This window comes from Podarcis vaucheri (assembly GCF_965113315.1).
Source record: "Podarcis vaucheri genome assembly, chromosome: 11".
Taxonomy (NCBI): Eukaryota; Metazoa; Chordata; class Lepidosauria; order Squamata; family Lacertidae; genus Podarcis; species Podarcis vaucheri.
The window spans coordinates 40,616,772-40,635,205 of NC_138749.1; the positions used below are offsets into that span (position 1 = coordinate 40,616,772).

Here is an 18,434-nt window from a genome sequence, read left to right on the forward strand (position 1 = left end):
ATAAAACACGCCCCCTGCCCCCCAAAAGCTACAGTACAATCAGCAAAGCAGTTTGCTGTAGGTTTGCTCAGCTGATGCAACAGAATGAAACTTAATCAATTAGCAGAGAAAATTTACAGGAAGCAACCATTAGTAAATAATGTCTGTGTCATCATTTAACAAGCTACACCTGACATCACTGTAATCAGGGAAATATAATATTTAATTCCTGAAGTGTCCATGAATACTGTACAGTCTCTTTTATGCAATGCCCACAATTTAATATCACCATCCTTTGGTGTATATGAAATATAATTCCCCCACATTCCCCTCTTTATAAAAACCTATAATCCCCCCCCTTCATTTAAAATTAGCACTCTATCTTGCTAGTGGGGCACGATGCCAGCACAGCAGATGGGCATATATGTGGGTATGCCATTGAAATCTGGTTACAAGGCAACTGGATTTTCATCTAAGAATCTGGCAATGCTGGTTGCTTAGGATTCAAGAGAAAGCTTAACTCTCCACTACTGTCCTTTGAAGCTGTGCAAAATCAGTTGATGAAATAAACTAGACATAATTTTCGGGAGGAGGACACCAAAATGGCCAGATTCTGGGAAATAAAACTTTTTGAAACACAGAGCGGAAGAAATAAAATTTGGTGTCCTTCAGCCAATTGATAGGCAGTCAAAACTCTGACATTTGTCTGTTGTTCAGTAATGAACCTGTAGTCACTCAGGGCATTGTGAAAAGACCTCCTGTGGTTTGCTTTCTGCAGAATGGAGGTGCACATTTTCTCCTATATGGGGCAGGAAAGGGGCTTCATGATCAACCACAAGCATAAATTTCTGGTCTGGTTTGATAAACATTATGCTTTCAATCTTATTTAGTTTTCCAGTTCAATCCTGCATGTGTCTACTTAGAAGTCACTTCTATAGATGTCAATGGGGCGTATTTCCATGTGAGTGTAGGACTGCAACCTTATAGCCTAGTTTCAATAAAGACAAACCATTGTATGATTACACCCATGATTAATAACACCATACATACATACATCATGATTCTTTCCAAAGAAATATGTTTGATATAAACAAACAAAAAGCTTTCTGAAATGGCTTTTTTAAAAAAACAACCTCGCCCCCCCAAAAAAAACACCCCATAAAAAATAACATTGGTAAATGCCGTTATGATTTTGGCAAGAACAAGAACATAGAGGGACACCTGGGGAGAAAAATACCAATTCACTGCTGTGAAAAACATCATCAGTGTGTTATAGTGACAATAGATACCTATAATTAAGTCAACTGAAATGTCTGCACATCAAATTATATGCTGCTATTTATAACTGCAGTTGTCCATTAGTATTAGCTTGCAAATGTGCTTGAAACTCCAGAGGAAAATAGGAAAAATATTATTCAGGGATATTTGAGTTTAATGCCTGTAAAAAGCACAGGACAACAATTCTCAGGAGCAAACATGCACCCCCCCCCAACCATTAGAGAATGATGTTTTCCACACTGAAAATAAGATCATAACAACACATTGCATGAGTCTAATTGTAGCTCCTCCTGAGTAGTAGGTGCAGTTAAAAAAAAAAGACACAAAACAAATGGGGGAATATCCACACGAAGGGCTTTTTGTTTATTTACTAATTGCTTACAAAATTGTGCAGCTTGTAAGTTATGAGAGATGTGATGGTCAAATGTTACTAAATTATCATTTGCTGGTAGCAGGTACACACTTGTTCTGAAGCCCAGCACAGAAGACTGTATTATATTCCCCTTCACATCTTGGTCTCCTCCAATGGTCGGTTCATGAAGTCTTGAATGGCCTGGTTTAATGGCAACCACTTACTGACCGAGGCTTTCAGTGCCGTGATCCATCTGGAAGAAAGGAATAGGCAGAGCTGGTCACTAAATGAATGGTGTTTGGATAACAGCAAGCTCAAGACTGCTTGAGCTTGCATCAATATGGCAGATGAACAATCATATCACAGCAAATGCGCTGCCAAAAGTAGCAGGGACTGGAAGCATGGCAAAGTTTTTGTAAAAAGAATTATTTAGGAGGAATGGACGGTAGCTCTAGTTTTCAACACAACAATTATGGGGTGTGTTTTTTTTGGGGGGGGAGACTCCTACATTTCCTCCTGCAAATACTTATTCTTTGATCTAGTTTTAAGCCAGGAATGGAAAGCATTGTGGGATTCAGAATAAAATGGATAACTAACTGACTGAGATTGTGGTTTGAATATTTTGACACGTGATAGATAACTGGAATGTCTGCATTGTACCAAGTCCTGGAAAGTAATATACAAAATGTGGCTTAAACCAAGACAGGATAAGTCCTGCTCTTTCTGTGGGTCTGTGATTAAGGATGTGGGAAATTCTGACGAAAACGTAATGACAATACACTTTACGTAATTAATTGTGCAAATTGCGTAAATTGCATAATTTTGCCATATAAATTACATTCTCATTACATTATTCCCCTCTTCATTTCATCGAAAAGGTTTCTGGTGGAAGACAAACTCTAGTCACTGGCGGAGGAAGAGGAGTGTGGGGGGAGTGCACCGCCCCTGGCAGCGCGATCCCGGTGGGGTGCCATCGTGGCTGCCCCTCGCCCACGCTGGGCGCCATGCCCCTGTGGGTGGTGCACCAGCCCCGCCCCCACCTGCTCTCCACCCCCACCCCCCGTGTCGAAGCATGAAGTTCCGCCACTGACTCTAGTAGAATAGGATCCATGCTGTATGTGATGAGTACAGGAGGGAATGGAAAATGATACATTCTTACTTCCCTATATGTGATGCATCAAAAGTTTGAAGGACCATTCCCCTTAGCATAGATCACTTCCACAGTGACGCTGTTTCCTCAGTTACTGTGATGAAATTGTCATGTATGGATATCTTTAAATATCTATGGACGTCTCATTAGGATTTTAAGATTTTAAGAAGGCACAACTCATTTCCTTCTACTCTCTTATGTAGCCTTAAAGTCACCATTCTCCAACACACACACACACACACACACACACACACACAGCTTTAAAGGAAGACTCTCTTGTGAAATGGTGAAATTAGAATTTACCAGCAGATTTGACTGTATTGGTTTAAGACTCAAGTTTCTCTTCCACTAGAGGTGATAAATTAACATAGCAAAGGTAGAAAGATGCTATTAAATTCCGTTTTGTTGTTCTGTTTATATATTGTATATATTTGAGCTTTGTACAGAAATAACACAATGCATTTCATAGCTTTTTCAAGTCCACTGTTTACATTTCCCCCCTTTGTGTGCACATTTTAGAAATGCCACAATAAATATGCCCTTAATGTGTCAGTTGTACTTATTTTCATTTTTTCTTATTCCAGAGGTGTTTGAGTTTCCTTCCCACCAAGCTTTCCCACTGAACCTCTCCTTCAATGCATCTTTAAAAGAAACACAGTAATAATGTCCCTATCCGAACCATAATTGTTCATAGAAAACTTCAGTTCTACTTAAAGGTAGTCAACCACCCAGACAATCAGAATCATAGAATCATAGAGTTGGAATAGACCACAAGGGCCATTGAGTCCAACCCCCTGCCAAGCAGGAAACACCACCAGAGCACTCTCATTACTCAGAAGCCTCAAAACTCTCTACTTCACTCATTGTCTACAACTACGGAAAGGTAGTGAAAAGACAGATAGAAATGGGCTAGAGAAACAAGTTCAGAGGAAAGAGGAGCACATCATCTACCGTTTGTTTTCGGTCACACTTTCTGCACATAAGTAGAAGGTTTTAAACTCCTCCGAAGGTGGCTTCACTTCAATCACGGACCTCCTGGAACCAAGGGCCTGTTCACTCACAGTGTATCCCTGCAGGTAAATCCCACCTAGAAAAAGAAAGAGGGAGAATAGGCAAAATGTAGAGGACACATTATGCACACAGATGGCTCCAGAGTCTCCAGCAAAAAGAAGAAGAAACCCAGGAATCAGGCTGGGAAAGTCGTCTCTTTTGAGACCCAGAGGAAATCACTGCCGGTATGAGGCTAAATGGGTCACAGGTTCCCGCATTCATAAACCTAACAGATCAGGTGCTTTTCCTGAGCAAGGTTCTCCAGATCACATCAGGTCCACTACACCTCCTTGACCGACTCCCAAGAACTCTAGCTCTGCCCGTCAGCTGTTTATTGACATTTTCTCAAATATTTCTGTGTTGCAGAGGATGCACAGTGTCAAAACGAAATAAAGTGATTGTACCTTGAAAAGTCACTGTAAGAATCAGGACCCCTGGAATGCCAGGCCAAAGCACCAACAATGTAATAAAGGAATACTGAAAGTAGACCTAGCAAAGCATAGGTCACCCCATCAACTTCATGGCTGAGTGGAGATTTGAACCCTGGTCTCCCAGGTGGCACAACCCTCTAATGGTTACACCACACTGAAGCTTCCTGTTTTACATTATTGGCATTTTCGTATTATGTATAGGAAAAAAAACCTACTTGGTTTCAAAAAAGGAGGAGGAAAGGTGAGCACCTACCAAGGGCATGTGTAGAGCGTATGCTGGCATAAAAATACAAGCAGCCATCTTTCAGAATGCAGTAGTGTTGAACCCACATGTCCTTGTTCTTGTCCAATTGGTGAAGAAGTCCCAGGCACTCCGGGTTTTTGATGGCAAGTGGTGGAAGGCTTGTGTTGTGCATGGTGACATCTACCCAGACGTGGTTCTGCACATTGGAGTTAGTAAAGAGATCACTTTTACTGTTGTTAAATGAGCTCAATGCACACAAACATGTCCAAGCATATTTAAAGCCGCAAGAATTTAGAAAGTTAAGATGTCAGCTTATAATTTGTCCAGTCTATACAGTGGTACCTCGGGTTACAGACGCTTCAGGTTACAGACTCCGCTAACCCAGAAATAGTACCTCGGGTTAAGAACTTTGCTTCAGGATGAGAACAGAAATCGCTCGGTGGCAGCGGGAGGCCCCATTTAGCTAAAGTGGTACCTCAGTTTAAGAACAGTTTCAGGTTAAGAACGGACCTCCAGAATGAATTAAGTTCTTAACTCGAGGTACCACTGTATTGTGAAACGGGCAGATCTCTCAACAATCCATAAGGCGCATACTCTGGCCTGTTAAATTCTGATTTCCTGCTGTCAGCATTCTATAAATCCATACTGTGCCCATTTTAATGCTCATTTTTCATTTTGGTTATTAGCTTCACGGTGATTTTGGATATCACGTTAATCAGCACATTTCTCAAGTCTCATGCCTTCAAATGTAGCATGTGATATGTCAAATGACGATTTGCTAAGCAACGTATCTGGCCAAATACATCTGGTGGAGATGAGAATAAAGAATGCATGCTTGAAGCAGTGAAATGAACCCATTCTTTAATTACACTGACATTCATCTGACATTCATCTTAATATATGGGTCTGAAAGGCATGCAGTTGGAATCTAACATTAGAAGCTGTTTTCAGATGTTAGCGTCTGCAAAGCTTGAAGCTTGCTTTGAAGTTAGCTTCTAGATGGAATGGCCATGTTAGTCAGCTGTAGCAAAACGTATTAAGTATCTTGTGGCACAAACAAATACATGATCACATATAGCATATGCTGCATCTGATGGAACAGACTCCAATTCAGAGATGGGGAGCCTGCAAGCAGTCCAGATATTGTGGGACTCAGTTCCTATAAGCCCCAGCCAACATGTCTAATGGTCAGGAATGATGGTAGCTGTAGTCCTGCCACAACTGGAAGGCCACATGGGCCCCACCCCTGCCCTAGTCTGTGGAAGCTTAGCCTTTAATGAGCTTTTTTAGTCTTGAAGTTGCCACTAAACTCTTGAGTTGTCCCTAATGAAGTCTTATCAGAATGCCTTGCCATGACACAACTCAGCATATAACTGCTCTAGTTAGGGTTGAGCAGCATTACATTAAGTTGTGGTTCTTGTCTGTGATGGGACTACTCAGACAACTGCTTAGCTAGAGGTACTTGTTCCTGAGGCTAATAAAATCTACTCAGTCCAGATAATAAATTAAATAGTTCACTAGTTGCTTAAACATTGTCTGAAGCAGAGTGTGCAAACAAACAATTCTAAAGATTCTTAGAAAAACAGAGGACAATCCAACTGGTGCCCATCAATCAGCAGAATGACCTTCTGCTTGCACTTCTTCCTGCTTTTGTCTGCTTCACACCTGAAATCCACTCCAGAGGGCTGAGAGTTTGCAAGGAAAAGGAGGAGGAGGAGATGTAACATCATTTGCATGAGTGGAAGTCTGCTCACACAGCAGAGGTTACTGAACAACGGCTCCTACTGACATTTATATGAAATTGGAAGGTTGTACAACTTAGAGAACAGCTTGAATGAAGGCCATCGCTTGATCTATTGTGATTTTTATCTCCTGACATCTTTCAAAGATTCCCCTGCTGCTACCTAGAGTGGAAGGTGTGCACATATCCATGCCTAGTTATGCAGAACAGGCCTAAAAACGATAACAAAACTCTTGAGAATTAAATCAGGTTGCCACGGTCTCATGTACAAACAAATGTGTGGCTATGTGAAAAGCACCAAGCTGCAAACCAGGTCATTTCTCCTCATTTTCACATCAGATGGAAGCTCAAGAGTTGAGCCTCGGTGGTCTAAAGCAAATGTGCTTGTTTATCAGCAAAATTGGTAAGCAGCCTATGTCTTTGCTCATTTGAAGTCCTTGGAGAGAAGCCATACAATGTTGATGATCTATTTCCCTTTAAATTGCATTATTTCCTCTGGAGCCTTGATGAGCCTGCAGAGGAGGAGATGAGCTAACTTCAGGAAATACTGTTAAGTGAATGCCCCGCCATCCCTTGCCAGTGAACCTTCTGGGATGTACGGTGGCAAAGTGCAAAGAGATGTCTGAAAGGATGCTTTACTCTCAGTCTCATTAGGATGACATAGCACCAACGCTTCAGTGTGTGGCACCATTGAGTTTGCAATAAAGAGAACCACTGTCCATTGCAAAAGGGAGTTCTTGTTATTTTGCCTAAAAAACCAAGCAACCCTCTGGGTGGCTTGTCAGGCTAAAGAGGATTGTAATTTAGCATTCGCTTATTCCGTTACATTTTTTAAAAAGGGAGAAACCATAAACTGTAAGCAAAAATTACTAATGAGACCTGTTATGTGATTGTATTTGCATCTGTTCATGTGAAAGGAAATGAAAAAGAAAACAAAATGATGTCTTAACCAGAGCGTAGCAGCAAAGTAGTAATCTATAAAAAATAATGGGTATCCCAAGCAGTAGAAAATTGCTAAAAGGCTGAAATGGTCTAAAACCACATTATCCGAAGAAACCTTTCACCCCTGGTCTTAGCAATGTTTGACTTATTTTTACATCCTGCATAGTTCTGACTGTTTTAATATTCTTGTATATATGTAGTATTTTTGGCAGCATTTAGACCAGGGTAGCCCTTCAGATGATGTTGAACCATCATGGTTAGGGATGATGGGGATTGCATCTGGAGGGCTGGAGGTTTCTTGACCCTGATTTAGACATATTCTTTCTATTGAGGAATTCTGGGCCTTTGTTAAGGGTTGCTTGGAGTTGCAAATCTGGATACCCTACCAGAGTTAATGTTTCTGTCTTCAAGAATGGCTTAGCAAAGCTGTTGCTATGGCTAAGAAAGAACTATTACAGAGAGATCCCAGAGTGCAGGGCAGCTTCACACAGCAGCTCACCTGTTGGTTTGCAAATAGCATGCAGAACACTTGAAGTTGGTTCCGCCTGCCCCATGAATGACTGCCAAGAGCTGAGGGCCACGAAGATAAAGTACTCACTCAGCATGTGCCCTAGGATTGGCATATGTGAGAGACCAGAAGGGGGACTTAATCCCTTGTCAAGTACTCTCTCGTAGATTTTGGTGAGTCTATGCACAAATTAAGGTCACCCTCAGCATGTAAAGTCTGTAAATTAGAAATGGACATGCACAAACAGAAACAAAGGCTCTGGCAAGGATTACCTGATGAACGGGATGCACAGCTTTCTCCATGGCCTCCAGCCACCTATGGAGGGGAAAAAACCCATAGATGAGAATAGGTTTGCTTGACAGGAATAGTGCAACATTGTGGCCCTTTAGGGAAAATGGTAGATAGCTACTCACTTACACAGGCCTGTGTGATAAAATAATTGGCAGGGCCAATTTCAAACACATGCAGGAGTCTGTACCTCACAAAAACAGGTGCTAACACCCTCACAGCATTCCTCATACTGGTATGAAGAAACATTTTGCAAATGTTCCTCATCTCCACCATTGCCATACTTCTTTTCCTCTGCTGTCGGAGGACAAATATGCACATAGCCACCTATATCCAAAACAGTACTGGTGTCTCCTAGTAGGAGAAGGAATTATGTATGTATAGAATATGCAGAGAATGCGCAAATGGAAATCTTGAAAGCAGGCTGAATACAGTTGCTGGGGAAATCACAGTGAGTGAAGGCTGTTGACCTCATACCCTGCTTGCTGATTTCCCACAGGAAGCTGGTTGGAAACAAGCAGGGAGCCAGTGTGGTGAAGTGGTTAGAGTGTTGGACTAGGACCTGGGAGACCAGGGTTCTAATCTTCACTTGGCCACGAAGGCCGCTGGGTGACCTTGGGCCAGTCACTCACTCGCAGTCTAACCTCTACCTCAGAGAATTGTTGTGAGGATGAACTGTACATCAGCTCAAGCCCCATGGAGGAAAGATGGATATAAATGCAATAAATAAATGGAAAATGTTGTATCAGAGAGGACTTTGGTCTGGTCCATCCAGGACTGCTTTTCTTAAATGATTATGCTAAAGAACAACAAAAAACCAGAGGAATGCAAAATAAAATAACATATTATGCAAGTTACTGACAGAATGCTGATGGGGGAGGGGAGAATTGTATATGTGGTAACCCTAATTAAATCTCGGTGCAAATGTTTTCTCTCCTGCTGCTTATGCAATTGACCTTAATAAGCAAATCCATTTTGCAGAACTAGGAAGAAAGAAAACATAGAAAGGAATGTAGTGAGTGGATTGTGTACCTTTTCATCTCTTGGTTTGATGTGGCACAGAAGTAAAAAATCCTGTTTCCAGTCTGAGGAATGCACTTAAATACAAAGGGCTTGCCCAGGGTACTGTCCACACCAATTTCAGCACCTTCTAACTTTGTGACTTCTAATGGTCTGCACTTTCCTTCATCCTGAAATGAAGACAAGAAGAAGAAGAAAAAAGATTTTGAGAAAAACCGTGGGGGGCTTAAGAGACATGGTGGTGGTGTTTTTGCTAAACATCCCCTTTAATTCCACAAATTGCTTCTCATCTAAAAAGCAAAGATTGCATAGTAAAGCCAGGTACTATGGGATTTCCCCAAAAGAAGCTGATTCCATAGAATCATAGAATTGTAGAGTTGGGAGGGACCCTGAGGATAATCATGCCTTCTCTTTAAAGTCAAGGGGATTCACTGCAGCTGTCCCAATCCCTTTTGCTCTACTTAGAAGGAAACATATGCATTAACCTCCCCCGAATGTGAGATAAAGAAGAGAAAATACTTGCATGCTTTGGATATGTTTTACAAGAGGATCACATTTTATTTTTTACATGAGGATCCTGTTCTTTTCCTATGATGCTGGACTTAGTTGTGTTTTTTTTAGGGGAATCATTTTGGGCTTTCACAGAGTTGGCCCTGTCCTTAGGCACAGTGAGGTAGTTGCCCCAGGTAGCAGATAGTAGGGGAAGAGGGGCAGTGGCGACAAAGTGCTGGAGGACAGAGCTTCTCCCAAGCTAGCTTACTGCCCTCAAGTGTGGCGAAGGACACTGTCCTGTCGATGTACCATTCACCCTCCAGTCCAGTTGGCTTCCGTACATGGACTGCACCATCTGGTCCTTTGCCTCAGGCAGCAAAATGTCTTAGCCCTTTGCTTGCAGTGAACCAACCCTCTAACACTTCCTATTGTACAGCCTACTCTAAATTTCCAGCGGCTGTGGTTTTTACTTTGACCAACTTCAATATTTCAGAAAAAGTAAAACCCTGCAGCAAAAGGAAAGACTACCTTTGTGCTCTTCTGCTTTTAACTCTGAGAGGACTCTTCTCAGAGCATGTGATCACTACATGCCTAATATACTTACATAGCAATTGCTGTGAAAATTAGGTCATACTTTCCTTTGCAAGTGTGATCTATTAAGCTCCTCCCTTGATGAACTATGCATTTTGTTTCCTGATGCAACCTCACTCCCAGAATTTCCCAATGGGAATGCTGTGTGCCCTAACCTTTGTGCTGACTGCCAACACCAGTTTAGATCACTCCCTAAAGAGGCTGTGGATGAGTTCGGATGTAATGCAAAACGGAACACATGGTTTGTGCTGAGCATACTAAAGAACCTACTCCATGGTTTTAGCTTCCATGTGCACAGCAGGCAAACAACAATCTTAAGCTACTTGTCAGCTTTTGTTTCTCATTTGCTCAAGGCTCAGCTCCATAAGTTCACTTCCATCTCCCCGGCACAGCAGCCTCTTACGGTGCAGTAAAGACTTTAACTGTGGTTGGTCAATGGTGCTTGAATTCAGGCACAACAGCAAAGAGTAGTGTGCAGATCAGCTTGTAAAATGATGGTTTTTCAAACCAGGTTCCAATTGCAATTCTAAATCAATATTTGTCAACCACAGTTTGTGGGCAGTCTTAGGTTCAAACAAACCATGGCTTTGTGCTATACCTGAACCAAGCCAGTGGAACAGGCTGATGAAAGGAAATAGCTCGCCAAATCTACGCAATGAGTCTGTCCAACTTATACCCCAGACCTCTTAGACTCAGTTTCAACCCTGCATTTACTGGACTATTTTCTTACTACACTCATTTTTTCTTACTTCTGTTGTGAAGCATCACTGACAATCTTACCATCTGAAACAGGAACAGTCTCAGCACAATCTACTTTTCACACCAGATTGTTGATCGTAAGAGCAAACAAATTTTGTCAAAGCAGGCCCTCCCTAAATTTCAGCGAGGGGCTTGTATTGCAAAAAATAAGGAAATGCATCACAAATACACAATAAAAGATGGTACCGATCTGCAGAACACATGCTAATTTATATCTATAGATATAAATGTAGAAATAATAACTGTAATTAAATCTATATAGCAGCATGACAACAAAGACTATGGCCAGGTGTTATGCAGTCACAGACTCTGTTAGTCTGCTGTACAAGCTCCCCTTTGATGATTCCTAATATTGCACAGGACAGCCCACCAAATAGAGGACTGTGCTCTGTAAAAAATGGAAAGAAAAAAAGCACAAGGTCTGCTTTACTTGAGACATGATGATTTCTCATATCTGAGTCATTACAACATTATATTGTCTGCTCTCATCCACCATCTGTTGTAAACTCTGCATATATTATGGTGGTGGTGATGGCAGAGGTGGAGGAATCCGGCCAGAGAAAAAGCAGAAATGCAGATCCATTCCAGGCCTCCCCCAGTCCAGCTGTGCAACACAAGAGTTTCAAAATATTCAAAAATGCAAATTAGCCATTAGAGAGAAGCATAAGCATTTTGCTGCATGTCTAAGACTACATAAACAAGGTCAGATCCTTTTAGTGTGGCATAATTAATCTCAAATAAGACCCACTGTCCCATTTTGTATGCAGAATCACTAGCACTGTTTGGACCATTGATGGGGACTCTAGCTCCCATCAGCCCCAGACAGCATATTCAAATGGTCAGGAATGATGAGAGTTGTAGGGTGTCACATTACAATAGTCCAATCCCAAGGTTATCAATGAATGATTCCCTGAAGCTATAATGGCATAGCAGCCAATGTTATGGGACTCTTAGCCACTAAGGCCACCACAGATAAAGATGGATCAAGGAGTACCCCTAGACTGTGCATCTATTCTTTCAGAGAGATTGCAACCCAGCCCAGAAGAGGCACGTACACCCAGGAATCACTCGCCCACAGATCTTCCATGTAAAGATTGGGCTTATTGGCCGTCATCTAGCCCACCACCCTGTTTAGGCACGAGCTTAGGACTTGCCCCACCATACTCAATTCAGCTATAACAGAGAACCAGAGCTAGGTATCATCAGCCCACTGGTGACACCATGTTGTGAATCTTCTAATCACCACTCCCAACAGCTTCCTATAGATCAGTATGGGCCAACTCTAGGGGGCAGTGGTGTTGCCAGCCCCCCTCAATATTCCTTAGCCAAGCTGAGCATGGCGAAGCATCAAAGGCAGGCTCCTCCTGAGCATGAGAGAAGAGGAGCCATGGACATTGAAGTTGCATGGCACTGAGCAAGGCCTCCTACCAACAATGTACCTCCTTTCGCCACCACATGCACACTGGGCCACTGAGCCCCCCACAATCTTTGGCCCAAAGTGGTGCCTCTGCTATAGATGAGGGGTGGGGGAACTTTTTTCAGACTGAGAGTAACATTCCCTTCTAGGTAGAACCCCGGGGGCGAAATGTCAATGGTGGGCATGTCCAGAGACAAAATTCACCCGAGTCCACAGCCACACTTCCCCTTCTATCCTCCATCCAGAGCCATTATTAGAGTTCAGGGCAAAGAAACTCAAGCAGGGTGCAAGGCAGGGTTGGTGAGGGGTGTGTCTTGGGAGGGTGTGAGTCACATTGCTTCTACACTCCCCACACGGGGCATGGGTGGCGCTGTGGTATAAACCACTGAGCCTCTTGGGCTTGCCGATCAGAAGGTCAGCGGTTTGAATCCCCATGATAGGGTGAGCTCCCGTTGCTCTGTTCCAGCTCTTGCCAACCTAGCAGTTCGAAAGCACACTAGTGCAAGTTGATAAATAGGTACCACTGTGGTGGGAAGGTAAATGGTGTTTCCGTGCGCTCTGGTTTCCGTCACGGTGTTCCGTTGCACCAGAAGCGGCTTGGTCATGCCGGCTACATGACCCGGAAAGCTGTTTGTGGACAAACGTCGGCTCCCTCGGCCTGAAAGTGAGTTGAGCACCGCACCCCATAGTCGCCTTTGACTGGACTTAACCGTCCAGGGGTCCTTTACCTTTACCATTACCCTCCCCACTCCTTTGTGGTACCCAAACCATTTCCTCAGTACAGTGGCTCACAATGTAGTGAGCTTCCAACCCACAGGGGCCTAGACTGGGTAGTCCACTTTGTGCTGGAAACAGGAGTGGAACTCCAATCTAGGGTCATGCAACTCCCTAGCATGCAACCTGTAGATTGCTCTTTCCATCTGCAAAGAAAATTAATCAGTGACTAATAAGAGGAAACACAAAGCATGCCTAAGGGAGTGTCACGGCACCTTAAAAGACCAACAGATTTATTGTGACATAAGCTTTTGTGGAATTAGAGCCTAGATAGAACCATAGTGTTTAATTAGCAAACCAATCCACTCACAATGGGCCTCACAGAGGCTCTGCAAATGGAATCAGATTGCAGGCTGGTTATAAAGAATGGGACGACTTTCTGCCTGTGGAGGATAAAGCTCTCTGTTAGAATGGAGAGCAAATGCACATTGTACCTCTAGGAGGAATAGCTCAGACCTAAATCTATTTATAGTTAAGCCTTTTATATAAACCACTTAGACTTAGCAGTGAATACGTGGGCTTGAAAGAAGACAGGCTTGGATGTTCCATCAGGGAGTGAGACAATGTGAAAGGCGCAGACCTAGGGAGCTGAAAATGTATTTTATATAAACTGGGCTCCGGATGCAATGTTGGAAATTAAGATAATTTCAAAGATTTTTTTCTCCCTCTCTTTTCACCTGCAACCGTTATTTGGTTCAATCATAGGGGGGTGGAGGCAACAACAGGTGAAATGTGTATGGGAAAATTAATACCCCAAATTATTTTTTATAGTCCAACTTTAGCTCAGTTGGTAGAGCAGGAGACCAATTTCAGGGTCATGGGTTCAATTCCCACACTGGGCAAATGATATCTGCATTGCAGGACTAGATGAGACTTCTTGATCCCTTCCAACTGTACAGATCTTTGATTCAATGATTCTGTAAGGACATATAGTCCCGATGGCTATTTATTACCTTCAGTATCAGTATTCGTCTGAATACCAACTGATAGCACAGGAGAGAGAGCACTGTCCTGTTCCTGCCCTCCTTCTAAGCATGTGAAGGACAGAAGAAGGGGAGGAGAAAGGCAATAATATAAGGAAAGACTCATGGTTGTATTTTCTCACAACTAAGCATAAACTAAGGGACGCGGGTGGCGCTGTGGGTTAAACCACAGAGCCGAGAGCTTGCCGATCAGAAGGTCGGTGGTTCGAATCTCCGTGACGGGGTGAGCTCCCATTGCTCAGTCCCAGCTCCTGCCAACCTAGCAGTTTGAAAGCAAGTCAAAGTGCAAGTAGATAAATAGGTACCGCTCTGGCGCGAAGATAAACGCCGTTTCCGTGCGCTGCTCTGGTTTGCCAGAAGCGGCTTAGTCATGCTGGCCACATGACCCGGAAGCTGTACACCGGCTCCCTCGGCCAATAAAGGGAGATGAGCGCTGCAACCCCAGAGTCGGTCATGACTGGACCTAATGGTCAGGGGTCCCTTTACCTTTACCTTTAAGCATAAACTATGGTTTAGCATTATGTCTGAAATGGGCTGGCGGCTTCCAGGCAAGAGAGATTGCTCAGAGTACAGGTTGTGCTGAATGCTTTCTGAAGCTGGTCAATTGTGATACAGTGTTTTAGGAGGACTGTGGCTAATGCTATGCCAATTATCACAGTGAATATATTGTATCTCTCAGCTGCCATTACTTGCAAAGCTGTCCAAAAAGTGAATCTGTGCTGGCTCCATGCAGAGATAGAGTGATCTTGTACTTGTTATGATGAGTTTGGCATCTATGTTGCAAAAGCAAAATTGTTCATATTCAATCTGACTTCCAGGGTGTCAATTTAGATGATGTACTGATGCTTATCTATCTGAATGGTCTTCAACCTATATTGTCCCCCTTGGCCAAAACAGACCATGCAATAATGCTTAAAGTAGAGAGATGTGGAGCCTTTATCCCACCATATGTTGTTGATCTCCAACTCCCATCATCCCTTGCAATTGGAGGGTCTCGGAGCTGGAATCCCACAGCTTCCCCATCACTGGCTTAAAAAGCCTATGGACGGCTAGTTGCCCAAACTGGCCAACTCCTTTACAACTGCTACTTAGGAAGCTCTCAGCTCTTACACAACCAATTATTAGTTTAGGGGATGGGTCCAATTCCTCTCCAAGCTGATTCCTTTTCTTCTCCCAAGGCTGGCAAACATCTACTTGGTATGGAATGCAAGATCCCCAAAATAAAACAATTCCCCTGGCATCTGGCCAGGGGAGCCATGTATGTAGTAGCCGTTGGACATGTGGAAGTCAATCTGGCAAGTGGCGTACGTGTATGTACAGAAGGGAAGCTTGCTTGTGTACGCACAACCCACACTTGCAGGATTAGGTTTACCTGGCTTAGAGAAGAATAGACTGAGATAATAAGATAGCCCAGGCAATACACATCTTCAGATAACCAACGCCCTCTGGTGATAATCAGGCTAAGCCATCTATTAATAGTTTATAAGACTAGGTTCTGTTGACCTAGATTGTCTGAGTGACCCGCTGCTGTGGTGAGGAAGTACACGGTCTTTCCCTGTCTTTCTTGCTGTCCTTTGCTACGCAGTTGCACAAGCTCTTTGCCTTGGGGCTTCCTGAAGGCACTAAGCTTGTGCACCTACTGTAATGCAGAGTGTGGTTCTTAAACAGAGTTTTATGTATCTACCTTTGGGAGGAAATGTCTGCCGGTAAGCTGGCGAGAAATCTTATACAGTTTTGAGCAACGCGACTATTTGCTGCTCCTCCTTCCTCTCTCTCTCTCTCTCTTAAATATATCTTTACTGTTTTTAAAATAGATACATTTATCCCTGGAAAGCAAACCAATCAACCAACCAACATACAATCAAATAAACTATAAATTGACAAACAGACAATAGCAATATATGAAACAACACAATTCTTATAACTAACATCATTTGTGCTCCCAATGATGTGAACGATTGTAAAACTTACTTTCTCATATTGTGTGACATCGGAATCAGAATAGCAGAGAGAGGTGACAATCTATTTTTTTTTAAAAGGGAGGAGATTTGCAAATGGGAGCACCCCTGTTTGAACATCTGCTTGCATTTGCAAGGTAAGCAAAACTCGGGTCACCTTGCACATGTGAACTCCCGCTGATGCCTTTCCTTCCAAGTGCCCGCAAAGAGAGGTGGGGAGCTGTTAGTACTGAAGTTGACAGCAGATGTTCCAACTTCCTTGCACGCCAACCTTAACCAACAAGAAACATCCTCGGAGTCCCAGCATCCCTGGTTGGAAATGAAGCTACTGGAATGGCCTTCTCCCCAAGAGAAATAGATGCTGATAGCACCATTTTCCCCACAGAGGATGTTGGGACTTGTCCCAGTCCTCTCCTTGGTGGTAAACAATGCTTCTCTAGGGAGCTGTCTCTCCTTCCACTTCCTGTCTCTGCAACATCTGTGGGTCCTTGAGCAGGCAGAGGAAGCAGGAGCTACAGCTCCTGAGGCTAAGCCTCTTTCATTAAAAAAAAAAAGTCAAAATACATATTCAGATCTTAAATAAGCACTTGCAAATGCAAACAAATCTCTCTAGAAGCAAAAAAATTGGTTAGTATAGAGCATTTTAATGATAAAAAGGCCTTATCATCCCCTCCGTTTCCAGTGTTCAGACATGAGTGTCACTGCTTACGTATCCAAAATATCAAACCTCACACAAGAGGGAAGGTATCAGTAGGGTTGGGTTGTAGAAAAGTAATAATAATAATAATAATAATAATAATAATAAGGTTTTATTTACGGTATACCATGCCCATCTGGCTGGGTTGCCCCAGCCACTCTGGGCAGCTTCCAACGCACATAAAATAATAATAAAACATCAAATGTTAATAGTAACAATCTGATCCAATATAAAAAGACACAATAACTTTAAAATAAAAAACTTATATCAAATAAATATATATTCAATAACCCATTTGAACCCAATAGTAAAGAGTAAAATTACAGTAAATATTGGGGAAGGGGGACCTAAGAGGGTAGACTCCCTAAATTGACCAATGAGGACTATTGATGATGACTCATAAAGTGCTGAATGACTGATGGGGATATAAAAAAGCATGTTAGGAGTGGGAATGGAATGGAGTGTTTTAGCGGAGTAAAGTTTTACTCCAAATCTGAGTTTGTTTGGAAGCCATTCGTCCCAGTTCCTCATTTGTACATATTGGGAAACTATGATTAACTACCAAGTTTCCTTAAGCACTACCACATATATAAAGTATATGTTTTGTAGGTGATGGATCATATATCACACTCTTTGGAGGAGTTGACTTCAACCTTGTCAAACTCAGGACCTGTGTGTTGTGTTGGCATCCGTCTGTCTCGGGAGACACTGGAAGCGTGTACCTTGGGGGGGGGGTGAAGTCAAACCATTGGAGAGTTACAGCGCCTGCTGTGGCTGTAGAGACTGATATGGGAGAGACATTGCAGGTGGGGCAGATGAAGGTGTCTGGATGCACCATGGCATTTCTTCTCTGCAAGCCTCCCAGCGGTCATTCCTCCTCTGGCCACTGCTGTGGATAAACCTGACTGCCTGTCTCCAGGCACTGCAATCCTCTGCAGAGGTTTCCCATATGGTGGGTCCTCAACCCTTTTATTAACTTTTTGCCATATATTTGCCTGGTGGTACTGCTGTTATCACAGCTGACAACTTCCTGGGGCCCCGAGCACCCACAAAATTCCCCATGAAGGGGGTGGGCACCCACAAATTTTGGTACCAGGGCCAAATGGGCTAAATTTTGGTGTCAGGGCCCATGGCCCACAGTTGTGAGGCCAAGCTGACACTCCTGGCTGTTATTGTGACCCACCCACCTTAGGTCAGGTGGTAATCCAGAAGTGGGTCGTGGCCCACCTGTTTAAGACCACTTTTCTAGACTAAGTGAAGAAGTTAGCTCCTAACATTTAACTTACTATTTAGATTAAGTGACACACAATCGCCCTGTTAACAACTTAGCATTGTATGCAAAAAAAAAAAGGGGAGGGGGGAAATCATGTTGTCAAACATATATGCACACCCATTCACACGCAGAAGAGGTAATATTTTGGGTGTATCTTAAGAATCCAGATTCAATTCGGAACATAGGAAGCTGCCATATACTGAGTGAAAGTACTAGTCCATCTGCAAATGGCTATCCAAGGTTTCAGACAAGAATCTTTTCCAGCTCAACTTGAAGATGCTGGACCATTGACAAAGTAGATGTTCTACCACTGCACTTCAGATCTTCCCAGTTACACTGACCTTTTATTTCATGATAGTAGATGGTTTAGGGAGCTAAAATGCACTCAGGTCTGATAAAATCTCATTTGAGGACCCACACATTGACTTTTCCCAGTACTTTCAAAAAGATCTCTGATCAAAGTTCTCCACCTGCTGGATATGGTTTGAAATTAACACTGGCTCTTCG

General features: G+C 43.0%; 1 protein-coding gene across 1 annotated transcript in view; it reads right to left on the reverse strand.

Annotated features, from left to right (window-relative positions):
* Nucleotides 1-1,597: 1,597 nt before the first annotated feature.
* The window catches only part of LOC309514366 (uncharacterized protein), a 39,600-nt gene continuing 22,763 nt past the window's right edge, over nt 1,598-18,434 (reverse strand). The window contains exons 8-12 of the mRNA XM_082191387.1: nt 8,996-9,153; nt 7,948-7,990; nt 4,494-4,680; nt 3,711-3,846; nt 1,598-1,862 (exon numbers count right to left, since the gene is read on the reverse strand). Of these exons, the coding sequence (XP_082047513.1) occupies nt 1,763-1,862; nt 3,711-3,846; nt 4,494-4,680; nt 7,948-7,990; nt 8,996-9,153 (624 nt within the window). The 3' untranslated portion in view covers nt 1,598-1,762. The remainder of the gene's footprint in view (nt 1,863-3,710; nt 3,847-4,493; nt 4,681-7,947; nt 7,991-8,995; nt 9,154-18,434) is intronic.